Here is a 13,316-nt window from a genome sequence, read left to right as displayed (position 1 = left end):
CCTAAAAAATAAAGTTGGATCAATTTAATGTGTCATCCACTGTGGGATTTAGACATTTAGTCATAGTTAAGAATTTCAAAAACCACAATTCCGCCACAATAATTACAACATATTCCAATTAAATTTATGAATTTTATAATTTCAAATTTTAACGGAATAACGAGATTTAGTTAAAGTAGACGTTAACTTAAATAAATTATATAACTATGGATTTAGTTAAAGTGAAAGTTGGGCTTAAATAAATTATATAACAAACCAAAACAAATTACTATACATGTGGAAAATTAAATTATACAAAAAATAACATCACAAAATATATAATAAAAAATACAAATAAATAAATAAATAATGACAAACCAATAATGACAAAAATATTTTAAAATATATATAATACTACATGAAACTACCGTCAAAGAACAATTAACTGGAAATAGAAAACTAGATGCAAATACATCGAACTAACCTCAAATAATATTTAACGGGAAATCGGAAATTGGATGCACTTGCAAGCATTAAACTAATCTTAAAAAGTAATTAATGGACAATTGGAATATGGATAGAACTGCATTAAACTACCCTCAAAGAATAATTAAAGTTTGGTTATCGAAAAAATAATAATAATAATTAACATGAAATTAAAACTTGGATGCAAATATATTGAACTGACATCAAAAAATAATTGTGGAGAAATCATAAACTTGATGTAAATGCATTGAATTAACTCTCAAAGATTAAATTGACATGAAATAGGAAACTGGATGCAACTATATTGAACTAACCTAAAAAAATTAACTATAAATTATAAACATGATGCAAATGCAAGCGTAGAACTAATCTTAAAAAATAATTAATTGGAAATTGGAAACCAGATGCAACTACAGTACTACACTAAACTAATCTAAAAAAATAAATAAATAAATAGATGCATATGCATTGAACTAACCTAAAGAAATAATTAACGGAAAATCGGAAATTGGATACAAATTCATTAAACTAACCACAAACAATAATTAATGGAAAATCAGAAACTAGATGCAAATGCAATCTTATCGACTAATAAACGATGAATCATAAACTGGATGCAAATGTATTAAACTAATCACAAATAATAATTAATGGAAAATAAGATGTTGGATGCAAATGCATATAACTGATCTCAAATAATAATTAACATAAAATTGGAAATTGGAATGCATTGAACTAATTGCAAAAAATAATTAACAATAAATCATAAACTGGATGCAATTGCATTGAAGTAACCTCAAAAAATAAATAACATAAAATCATAAATTGGATACAAATGCATTGAACTAATTTCAAAATATAGTTGTGTTATATGTTGTGAGAATGTCTCGATAAATATAGTTTTGTATTTAAAACGGTGTTTTTCTTATCTTTTTTCATATGATTGGAAACGCATTGCTATTCAAGTAGCTTAAAGTAGCTTATTATACAATCTCACAAAATTTCAATCAAACTTTTATTATTAAACAATAAAATGAAGTTGAAGGGTTTTATCAAAGGTGAGTTTTTTTTTAGTGGAGAGTACGTACGTAGGGTTTTCATGTTATAAGAAATTTGGATGAGTGATCAATATAAATTTTGTATATAATAGTTTTGCATATATAGTTGCATATATTTTTCATAATAATTAATATGACAGGACCTGTTCGTAGATAATCTTTAAAGATCCCACATAGTGAGTCAGATATAATTTAAATAATAACTAACGGAAAATCGAGAACTGGATAATCTTTGATAATCCCATATAGTAAATCAAGCATAATTTATTTTTATGTCATGTTTGCAAGAACACTACAGGTATATTAGTAGAAAGTTAGTATTACACACCACATTGGATAATTAAAAGGAAGTCGAAAAATGGATTCAAATACATTGAACTGAGCTCAAAGAGTAATTAATGGGAAATCGAAAATTTTATGCAAATGCAATAAACTAAACTCAACAAATAATTAACTATAAATCCGAAACTAGATGCAACTGCATTAAACTAACATCAATAACTAACGGGAAATTAGAAATTAGATGCAAATGAAAAATATTTAACGGAAAATCGGAAACGGTATGCAAATGCATCAAACAAACCTCAAATAATAATTAACGGTGAATCGAAAACTGGATACAAATGCATTAAACTAACCTCAAAAAATAATTAACATGAAATCAAAAACTGAATGCAACTGCATTGAACTAATCTCATAGAATAATTGGTGGGAAATCAGAAACTAGATGCAAATGCGTTGAAATAACTTCAAATAATAGTTAACGGGAAATCAGAAACCGGATGAAATTGCATCGAACTAACCTCAAAACATAAACAATTATAAATCATAAACTAGATGTAGATATATTGAACTAACTTCAAAGAGTTATTAATGATAAATCAGAAACTGGATACAAATGCAATAAACTAATCTTAAAGACTAATTAACAAAACATCAAAGACTGGATGCAACTGCACTAAACTAACCTCAATGAATAATTAACGGAAAATTGAAAACTTGCTGCAAATGCATTGAACTAACCTAAAAGAACAATTAATGGGAAATCGAAAATTGGATACAACTGCATTGAACTAACCTCAAAGAATAATTAACTATAAAATCGTAAACTGGATGCAACTGTATTAAACTAAAAGCATAGATTAACTAATATGCTAAGAAGTCATAAATTAGATGCAATATCCTTAAAGAATATTTAACGGAAAATCAGAAACTGGATGCAAATGCATTGAAATAACCTACAAAAATAATTAACTGTAAATCAAAAATCGGATGTAACTGCATCAAACTACCCTCAAAGCATAAATAAATGAAAATTAGAAACTAGATGTAAATGCATTAAACTAACCTCAAAAATAATTAACGATAAATCAGGAACTGGATGCAGATGTATTGAACTAACCTCAAAGAGTAATTAACAGTAAATTAAAACCTGGATGCAAATGCAATGAATTAATCTTAATGAGTAATTAACGAAACATTGAAAACTATATGCAACTGCACTGAATTAACCTTAATGAATAACAAATGGGAAATCGTAAACTTGGTGCAACTGCATTGAACTAACCTCAAAAAATAATTAACGGGAAATTAGAAATTTGATATAACTACATTGAATTAACCTCAAATAATAATTAATGGAAAATCGGAAACTAGATGCAACTACATTGAACTAGCCTCAAAGAATAATTAACGTAAAATCGGAAACTTGATGTACGTATTGAACTAACCCCAAAACATAGTTTTACATTAAATCGGAAAGTATAGTTTTACATTTTAAGTAGTATTTATTGTAATTTTTTTATTATGATTGAGAATGTTTTGCTATTTAAGTAGTTTCAATATCATCTTCGTCACATTGGACATTCTCACAAAACTTCAATCAAACTTATATTATTAAACCTAACAACAAAATTATGTCGATGGGTTTTATCAAGGTTTGGTACTTTCTTTTTATAGAGAGTGGTGATATAAATTTGAATGAGCGATTAATATAATTTCCATATCTCATAACTATGCATAGTCACTAATATTTTTTAGAATAATTTAATATAACGACACCCATTCATAAGACGGATTCAATATATATATATATAGAAGATTGATTATTATGAAGTTGAATATATATATATATATATATATATATATATATATATATATATATATATATATATATATATATATTTCAACTTCATAATAGCCGCTCTTGCCACCAACCTCATATCATATATAAAAATGGGGGTGGATGGTACACTTCGGGGTAGGGCATGCTTATAAATAACATCGTTAAGGACCACACGACATAATGTACTTTATGGAATATATAAGATTTCATATCCTATATATCTATATATATATATATATAAAAGCTCGCGCACATTCTCTCTCCTCACCATATCGCTCTATTTTGCACCTATAGCAATATGATTGGCTCCTAAAAAATCGGATGGAATAATAATTAGTGACACCTCCCTAGATTTGTTTAAATCTCCCTAATCTATTCTTAATTTTTTATGGACTCCTCAATTTTTATTTTTTTTTAAATAACAAATTAAATAAACTTTATACAAATTCTACTAAAAACCTAACAAAGAATAAATAACGAAAAAAAAACAAAGAGATACACAAACTAAAGAAAAGAAAAACCATTCCCTAATCATAAATACTCGGAACACTATTCTCTGTATCTCTTTTTTTAAAAGCTTATAACTAATGATGTTGAAGGCGAAAGTTTCCGCAGGAAGTCTCGGAATGATGATAGTAGAGTTGGAGGATTTGATGGATCTCATAATAGTAATTCTAGAGGCATTAATGAGCACGGACGTGGTGGGTCAAATTTCACAAGGAGCAGTGAAGGAGCTCTCGCCCCTGCTAATTGGAAAAGCACAAGCAAGGTTAGTGAAACCAATCTGCAATCAAGTCAGAACTCTGGGCACTCAGCTTTAGTTAGTGATGGTTCGGGAAATGAAAACAAGCTCAGTTCAAACTTCAGGTGATTAACCACATGTTCTAATTCTGTAGGTTCGTCCAAACTTATTCCGGGAGATGTATAACTTTTGGTAAAGTTGAAAAGCAGATAACATGTGAGATAACAAATCCACCCAAATCTTCCGACCTTTCTGAACATTCAGCAGATGATATTCATACATCTGCTCCTGAACAATTGCTTCCAAGTATGGAACCACACTCTTATGCAGATTCTGACCCGCTAGATATCTCCTTGGACTCGGGTGACGTAAGCTAGCTCCTCTGTTGATACTGATGGTCAGGTTAATGAGTCTATATCAGCAACCTCCCAAGCAATAGAAGAGGGTGTTGCACATATAACCTTGGCAGAGATGAAGACAATGAAAATGCAGGACCAAAAGCAGCAGATAAAATTGACCCTTTGCCTGTGAAGCAACAACAGAAAAAGCCAACTATTAAGAAAAAGCCAACTGTCAAAGGAAGATCACATAAGTCTCCAAAGTCGAACATTCCTGGATCAGCAAAGAGGTAGACTATGCATACATGTCGTGTTCAGTTCTTAATGCTAACTATAGGTCTGGAACACATTCTTCACATTTCCTGTTTGTTGTGAAGATTGAAGGTCAAGGAGAAGGCTATTCTAGCAGATGTCTTCTCCAAGTATGGGGAAAAAGGTTCACTGGCATTAACAAAAGAGCTAACGTAGAATAATGCGAAGCCATTAGACAAATGTTATGTCAACACCTAAACTTTTATTGTTACGTTAGTAGGTGTACAATTCGTGAAGTACGATGCTATCAGTCTGAGCTAAACCTAGAACTCTATTGGTCTTTTTGTAAGAATGATTCTAACTATGTAATTGATGGGATATGATGGCATCAATCTGAACTAAACCCAGATCATTACAGGAACTATACCTGGCCCCGAAAAATGTAATTGATGGGATATTTTGTTGTTGTTATTTGGTTGTACTTGATTTTGAAACCTTTTTAGACAATTTAATAGCTTTTTAAGAAATTTCCTTAGAAAGTGTTGGCTATGGCATTTAATTTAGAACTTGGTTATGAAATTTCCTTAGAACTTGGTTACTATGACAATAATAGAAAGTGAGTTGTTTCCTTAGAAAGCAGACGTTTTACTTTTAGCAGAGTGATTGATAGTTTTGCTTGACTATTCTGAAATAATATATTGTTGCAATGTTCAATCTTAGATAATGATATTGACACCATAAGCTTGCATAAACCACTACTTATTTGTATTTATTTAACCAGTCATATGTTGCACTAGATGATAGATCAAGTAGGGTATACTTTGCATATGTTAAAAGCCAAAGCCAGTTGCAGGTATGCCTACACACCATTCACACATCTGTCAACAGATGCATTATGGTTGCCTTCAATAACTAAGTACATACTTGAGCTCGACCATTTTGCAAAGTTGCATGAACATGTTTATTCACCCACCATCATATTTAATTAGAATAATAGTAATTCCAATACATCCTAGGCGTTCTTCAGATGTTGGTGATTCATCCAAGAAGTCTTCACGCCTATCCGACATCTCTCGCCAATGCCAAAACTGATTCTTCGGTAGTTAAGTCATTCTTTTTGCAAGCTTATGAGAGTGCAGGTTTGAAATGGTGTCATACGATTATCGTTTTCAAATGTGTTTTATGCAAGTTTATGGGACATTAAATCATCTTAACTTGACTTAATAGTACGGCAGCTTACGCAAAGAACCAAAAAAAAAACCTCACGAGTTTGTCAGTCTCTCCAAAAAGATAAATTGAAAATTCAAATAGAAAACAAAAAATCAATCGAAATGATCGGTTACTACCTCTACTTTTGAAGGTGCTCTCTTCGATACTTGATAGATCATAACTGAAGGTAGTTCTAAATTGCAATGATTTACTTTTCAGGTTTTCTTTTCCGTTTTTAAAAAATAAATTAAATCTTGAGGTTTTCTATTTTCGGTATAACTCTTGATGGAATTCAGTGTCATTTCACAAACTACTTGGACTTAAATGATAAAAGTTTCAAGAATCAATATGGAAAATTCTGGTGGCATATCTAGGTATATGAGTGACTAAAAAGTCACTCATTTCAAAAAGTTGTGTATTTTGTTAACAAACAGTTTTTCAAGTCCAAATCACCATTTAAAAGCTAAATGAGACCGAGACATGGTATTTCTCCCATTTCCGCCGAATACAATGACTCTCTAAAGTTGTACTTCGGTGATTTTTTCTCAATTTCATGAAGCCCTTTAAAGTTTGGCGGGTTTCCGATTTTCAACCAAGGTTTGCTTGAAATCATATTATGCAAATGATTTAGTGTGTGGGTCTCTAAAACTTAAAAACATTTTCAAGCAAGTTCATGGCAAAAAGAACAAGGTGTATGGCGGAGAATCGGGCTGTTTGGCAAAATTGTTTCTTGATCACAAGACTCTTTATTATGATGTCGACCGTTTCTCCATAATGTTTTATGTGAATGTGATGGCGAGGATGCCACATGGTTGGATACTTTTCAAGCTAATACATTTTGTTTTAAGTTAGTCACCTGCTAAATAAATGAAAAAATATACAAGCCGAGGCCATCTTTGTATGTTTATCTTTATTTTATTTTCCTAGGTGTTTGCAAATATATAATCTCAGTACATGATTTGATGAAAAATAGGTTGAACAAGCTAGCTACTAGAGAAGCATTGTATATACTTTAGATGATCCGATTCTTATTTATTTTTTTGATCTCTTTATAAATGTTATAGTTGTTTTTGTTTTGGTAATGATGCTTCAATATGTGGTGATGAGAAACAGAAACGACAAGGGATAAAACCTTTATCAATTATTGTTAATATTGTGTTAGGTACCTCACATGCTCACACGTACTCCTGAATTCATCCACGGACAATACCAAACCGAAAACCCATCTCGGAAAAAATTTGGGTGTGTTTGTTGGTTTGTGCTCTTTCAATCTCCCGCAAGGTAACTAGCAACTAGGTATGGTCCTCTTCTTCGAACCAAATAGTGCAACATACTATATTTAGTATTCTCATTTTAGATTCATTATCCCTATTTTATGATGTTATAAGGTGTAAAATTGTAGCCTTTATGGGTTCTGATTTTATCATTGTTTGTGTTGAATTGATTTGGGTCTAAGTGTTTGTGACAATGTCTCACTGAGTAGGAGAAAAAACAACAAAGAAGGGAACATCAGAACTAAGTCAGTGATTAATTATTTCTACTAAAGCTGAAACGTTGTTAAGAAGCGGAAGTTCATGCATAAATGTATTTTTTTCCAACTTTAATGATATGAGGGATGCTACAGTTCTTCTACATAGTTCAGAGGCATCTAAATCCTGGAAGATCGAAGAGATTAAATGCATATGCGTTTTCTTATTTTGAGAAGAAGTAAGAACGACTTTGATTTGTTCATAAACTTTATGTTGTTCTTTTTGTGATTTCATCTTGAGATAGGACGTCCAAAGTTTATGTGCCACCTCAATAAACTTTTAGCTTGACCCTATAATCAATCAATTTCTACACTATTAAATTTATTTTCCTCCATATTGACTATTTTCTCTTCTGTTTTGATTGATAATTAGTGTAGCCTTAGCCCTTAGCTGAATTCACTGTGGTACTTTAAGGTTTCACCCAATGTAGTTAGAGGTAATGAGACCAAAATGTATGGTGATTGTTGTGCCCTTATTGATTGTTTTCTCTACTTTAGGAAGGACTGCTCAGGTCATGGCATTTTCTTGAACTAAATTAGATACATTAGAAAATGAGGAAGTGTGAGACCATTCTTCTCAAGAGTAAGTTTTAGAGGTTTCCATATTATTTCTTCTCAAAGAGTAAGTTTTAGAGGTTTCCATATTGCCTTGACATAGCATGGGTAGTTTATAAGGTGACCATGCACACATTGGTTAGTTATTGACTAGCCGTGCTCACTGTATAAGTTTCATGACTAGACTTAAATATCAATGCATGTGTCTTCTTTGTTTTGTGACACAATGTCAACAAGTACTATCACTATTGAATCAAAAAATGTTTTCACTTGCATTACCTTAAATCTATATTTGAGCTTTTCAATTTGGTTTATTTCTGATTCTGTTCTTTTTTTCTTTAAAAGCGTTGGAAAATCTAGACTTTGTGCCTGTCAGTCTGTCACCAATGGTAATATTCCTGTATCAGTTACAAGATGACTTTATGCTTACCACCAAGCAAGTACACCATTCTAAACTACAAGGTTATATAATTGCAATAAGGTTACCTAACGATCCCAAGTTAGGATGTGCGGGTCAAGTAGTGGTTACATGGTCAAAGACTTTTTTTCGAACTTAGATAACAATTTATCCTTATAAATAAATGTTTTGGTATTTTTCTTTTCAATCAGTTTGCCTTCCCTCACGGATTTTAATTCTCATATTTGAATGAGTTTTAATTATGTTTTATCACTTCTCATGTAGGAGGAAGGTGTTGGGGTTTCCTTACAATTTAGTGTGTCATTGCATGCCTTCGTCAACAACAACAAAAAAGGAAGTTTGCGCACACAAGAAATCAGGGGACGAAAAATGGAAACAAAACCTACAAATTAAATGAATCCACGGTAAACAAAACACTAACTAATAAGTAATAACTAATCCACCATACTTCTTCCCAAAATCCGTAATTTTTCTTCCTCTCCCATCCCATGAATATTAATCTACTAAGAATTAACTTGATAATGGCGGGCTTAAATATTCACGTATAACTTGCAGGGACTAAACACACTGCTTCCATTAATCGCGAGGTAAAAGCAAGTTTTTTATTTTTTATTTTTTTCCCCAACTTTGCGTTTTTGGTTGTGGGTTTTCTCTTCTTTGACAGGGGTTATTTTTTTTAGTTGTCATGATTGCATCTGTTGGATTGCATCACTACAGAATTGTATGTGCTATCACTACTGAATTGTGCCATCACTTAATTGCGCATTAGTCATATATCGAATTTGAACACTTTAACTCAAGCCCGGTCGAAGACGTTTGCAGGAATCTAACTAAACGAATTATCATAATGCACCCTTCCAAATTAGCTCCACAACTATTTTATTTAAATAATGGAGTTGGTGTTTTGTTGGTTGTGAATTGTGATTATTTGTGTTTTATATGCACCGATGCTTTCGGGAACAAAACATTCTTTCGACAAAGTGTGTTAATCTTGAAAAAGAGAAAGAGAAGGTAATAACACTTGGTTTTCTTCTTTGTGTATTTAAGTTGGTTTTAACACTTAATAAAGTATCACGATATGCTCGACAAATGCTTAGGTTAGCCTGAAATTGTATAACATTGTGTATACTTTTCTATTGAAGCATACACACCATATCTTGCACAAGTTCTATTACAATAGGTTGTGGGAAATGTAATAAGCTCTTAATCCAGTTCCTTTTAAATGATATATTCGAGGTTTGGCTGTAATAGATATGCTCAAAGTGACCTTAGAAGAATCCCAACATAGATGAGCATAGAATGGAATACCAAGTTGTCTTCATAAATGATAATATACGACTTATAGGCTCACCGTTTGCCCTACTGCCCATGATAGTTATTTATCTAATTGTATGCAGAAATTGTCCTCTCATGATGTTGCATAGGGATATTACCAGAAAAGAGTTCCACTACGCAGCGGCGGAGCCGAGGGTTGAGGTTACGCAGAACCCCCTAGACTCCACCATTCTAACTTTCCATATTGTACTCCACTACTCCACACTCTACATTTAATATTTGGAATTTGGAATCTAATTGTCCAGTACTACTTTGTTCCACAATGAGTCCTTCCACAATTAACTCTTAGCGATATTAATTAATACTTTGAGTGTGTCACTCAAAAATTGGTTACTCTAAACTTACTAAACAAATTATCATAATGCACCATTCCAAATTAGCTCCCCAACTGTTTTATTTAAATAATGGAGTTGGTGTTTTGTTGGTTGTGAATTGTGATTATTTGTATTTTTGTATGTAGTGCGCTTTCAGAACAACATTCTTTTCGACAAAAGTCGTTAATCTCCGAAAAAGAAAAAGAAGGTAATAACACTTGGTTTTCTTGATGTATTTAAGTTGGTTTTAACACTTGATAAAGTATAATGACGATATGCTCGACTTTCTTGCTGTATTTAAGTTGGTTTTAACACTTAATAAAGTATAATAATATGCTTTGACAAATGCTTAGGTTAACCTGAAATTGTATAACATTGTGCATACTTTTCTATTGAAGTATACACACCATATCTTGCACAAGTTCTATTACAATAGGTTGTGGGAAATGTAATAAACTCTTAATCCAGTTCCCTTTTAAATGATATATTCCCGAGGTTTAGCAAGAATAGATATCATATTTCCACCTAGCTTGGAAGAATCCCAACATAGATGAGCATAGGATGGAATACCAAGTTGTCTTCATAAACGATAATATATCGACTTATAGGCTCACTTGTTTGCCCCATCTTGCCGGTGACAATAGTTATTTATCTAATTATATGCAGAAATTGTCCTCTCATGATGTTGCATAGGGATATTACCGTCAAAAGAGTTCCACTACTGCGTTGGCGGAGCCAGGGGGTTGAGGTTACGCCTGGCTAACCCTATACTCCACCATTCTAACTTTCCACATTGTACTCCACTACTCCACACTCCACACTCTACATTTAATATTTGGAATTTGGAATCTAATTGTCCAGTACTACTTTGTTCCACAATGAGTCCTTCCACAATTAACTCTTAGTGATATTAATTAATACTTTGAGTGTGTCACTCAAAAATTGGTTACCCTAAACTTATAAACACATATTCCAATTCCTTTTTTGTTTTTTTTTTCCTTTTTCCATTGTTTCTTTTTCCGGATACAAGGCCATAATCTTTGTGCCAATTGTTCTTGATTGTCCAGATATATAAAAAAAAAAAAAAAAAAAAAAGAAGGAAAAGTAGGAATCAAATTCTTTGAGAATGGAAGTTAGGCACTTATAGTCTAATAATCTACAAATCTTATGAGTACTACTAAGGATCTACAAATCATATGACTAATATTTTATTACCTTTTAAGAAAAATAAGGAAAAATAAAAAGAAGGAATCAAATGAGCACGATTTCCACGAGAGAATTTAACTAAAACCCATACAATATCTTAATAGGTACTTAAGTGAGAACTTTTGTTGGTATACAATTTTCCCGTCCGATGGTAATCTCGACAAATTCCCTTCGATCAATCTAAGCCTATACTTAAGTTTGGCCTTTTACTTGCATCAACAATGGCTATAAGTGATTATTCATAGAGATGTAAAAGTGTAATATACTACTCCCAAAGTTAGGGGACTTCGGCCTTGCTAAATTATCTCGATCATGGAGTTGATCTTCAAACTTCTTGCCATCCCAGGTGCTCTCGATTATATTGCACACAAACTTGCTAGAACCGGCAAAGCAAGTGCACATATTGATGTGTATCCATTTGGAGCATTTCTCACTACCGTTCTAAGTCAAGGTATGCGTTTTCTTCTTTCTTTATAAAATTTATGTTTTGTAATTAAACCAACATCTTTAATCAGGGTATTCGATCACATTCTCCAGCTCCACTAAGGTGTTTTTTTCATTGAAATTGATTGGATTTTTATAGGATTGAACTTTTAGGATTTATTTGGGTTCTTATAAATGAATAGAAAATGGAACATTTAGATCTGATTTAGCTAATAAAAAATTGGGATTTCGGTGCTATGTTGATTTTGTTTGGGAGTGTCAAGTTGTGGGTCACCTACAGCTCAAGTAATTCCCTCTATTCATAACTACAAACCATCAGGTCGTTGGAAGTCTATTCAATGTTATCAAGTTTTGAAATACACTAATGTATCTAACGAACATTCAATTCCCCATTATCAATGCATCATATTGTAATAAAAGTGCATTCCATTTGGTAAGATCAAGTAGAAGACCTTTGTTTTCTTCACCAATAATTGTTAGAGCAGGAAACTTGACATCCTAAAAGTGTTACAAATATTTATGTTAGTTTTAAGAGATTAGTATTAAGCTAGGCAATAGAGAAATTGCTACAAAAACTCACAACAAACAAAATACTATCTAAAAACCCAAACCAACCCATTATTTTCCTCCTCTCCCTCCCATGAAGATTAATCAAACAAATCCAAAGTTTTTCATTTGATTTTTTTTTTTTTTTTTTGGCTTGATAATGTGTTGTGGTTCTCTCTCTTTGCTCTGTTTTCTCTATTTGATCATGTATCAAGGTACTTGAATTTCGACTGTTAAGATTTTCTAGAACAAGATGTTTGATCATCATATTTACCATCTTCAACTTCTCAATCTCTTAAAAAAAATTCAATACTAATACTCAATTTTTGTGAAAACCCATGATTTCTTTTTGAGGTTAGGGGTTGCACAATTTATGTTTTTTCCCCTTTGCTTACCTTTGATTTTGTTGCAAAATTACTATAAATAATCAATGTTGTGATTACAATGATCTAGATTGAATTTTCATATGCACCAACCGAACTAAAATCCTATAAAATTTAATTGTGTTTTCATCTTTTTTTCATCTTCTTTTTGCAGCCAATTAAATGCATTTAAATATAATCAAAAGCGTAGACTAAACTTCGCAAACAATAGGTATTTTAACTACAATTGAAGCATTTTTTTCCTTACAGTTTTTGGTCGCTTTAATTTCTTTATAAGTTAGGTTTCTAAGCTAAATATGTGCTTGGATCAGATCATGCCTCTAGGTTTTGGCTTCCTCGGTTTACACACACTTTGCAAATTGTGTAGGGTGAGATGTGCTAATGGTCAATTTCTTAAA

The 13,316-nt window shown here is 31.8% G+C and overlaps 1 protein-coding gene across 1 annotated transcript; it reads left to right on the top strand.

Moving 5' to 3' along the window:
* Positions 1-4,093: 4,093 nt before the first annotated feature.
* Positions 4,094-5,196, top strand: LOC147490874 (uncharacterized). Its single transcript, XM_086567131.1, has 4 exons — positions 4,094-4,417; positions 4,545-4,758; positions 4,801-5,018; positions 5,106-5,196. The coding sequence occupies exons 1-4, from the start codon at positions 4,236-4,238 to the stop codon at positions 5,194-5,196; spliced, it is 705 nt and encodes a 234-aa protein (XP_086423257.1). The 5' UTR covers positions 4,094-4,235.
* The last annotated feature ends 8,120 nt before the right edge of the window (positions 5,197-13,316 follow it).

This window comes from Coptis chinensis, chromosome 6 (genome assembly GCF_015680905.1).
Source record: "Coptis chinensis isolate HL-2020 chromosome 6, ASM1568090v1, whole genome shotgun sequence".
NCBI classification, from domain to species: Eukaryota; Viridiplantae; Streptophyta; class Magnoliopsida; order Ranunculales; family Ranunculaceae; genus Coptis; species Coptis chinensis.
Note: the sequence above shows the minus strand (reverse complement) of the source record. Positions and strands in the feature narration are given on the sequence as shown.

What these genes read in the sequence shown, in the direction of transcription:
- LOC147490874 (XM_086567131.1), top strand. Translation starts at nt 4,236, where the DNA reads ATGATGTTGAAGGCGAAAGTTTCCGCAGGAAGTCTCGGAATGATGATA. An exon ending in ATTGGAAAAGCACAAGCAAG is followed by an intron (nt 4,418 to 4,544) that starts GTTAGTGAAACC and finishes CTAATTCTGTAG; the next exon opens with GTTCGTCCAAACTTATTCCG. An exon ending in ATTCCTGGATCAGCAAAGAG is followed by an intron (nt 5,019 to 5,105) that starts GTAGACTATGCA and finishes TTTGTTGTGAAG; the next exon opens with ATTGAAGGTCAAGGAGAAGG.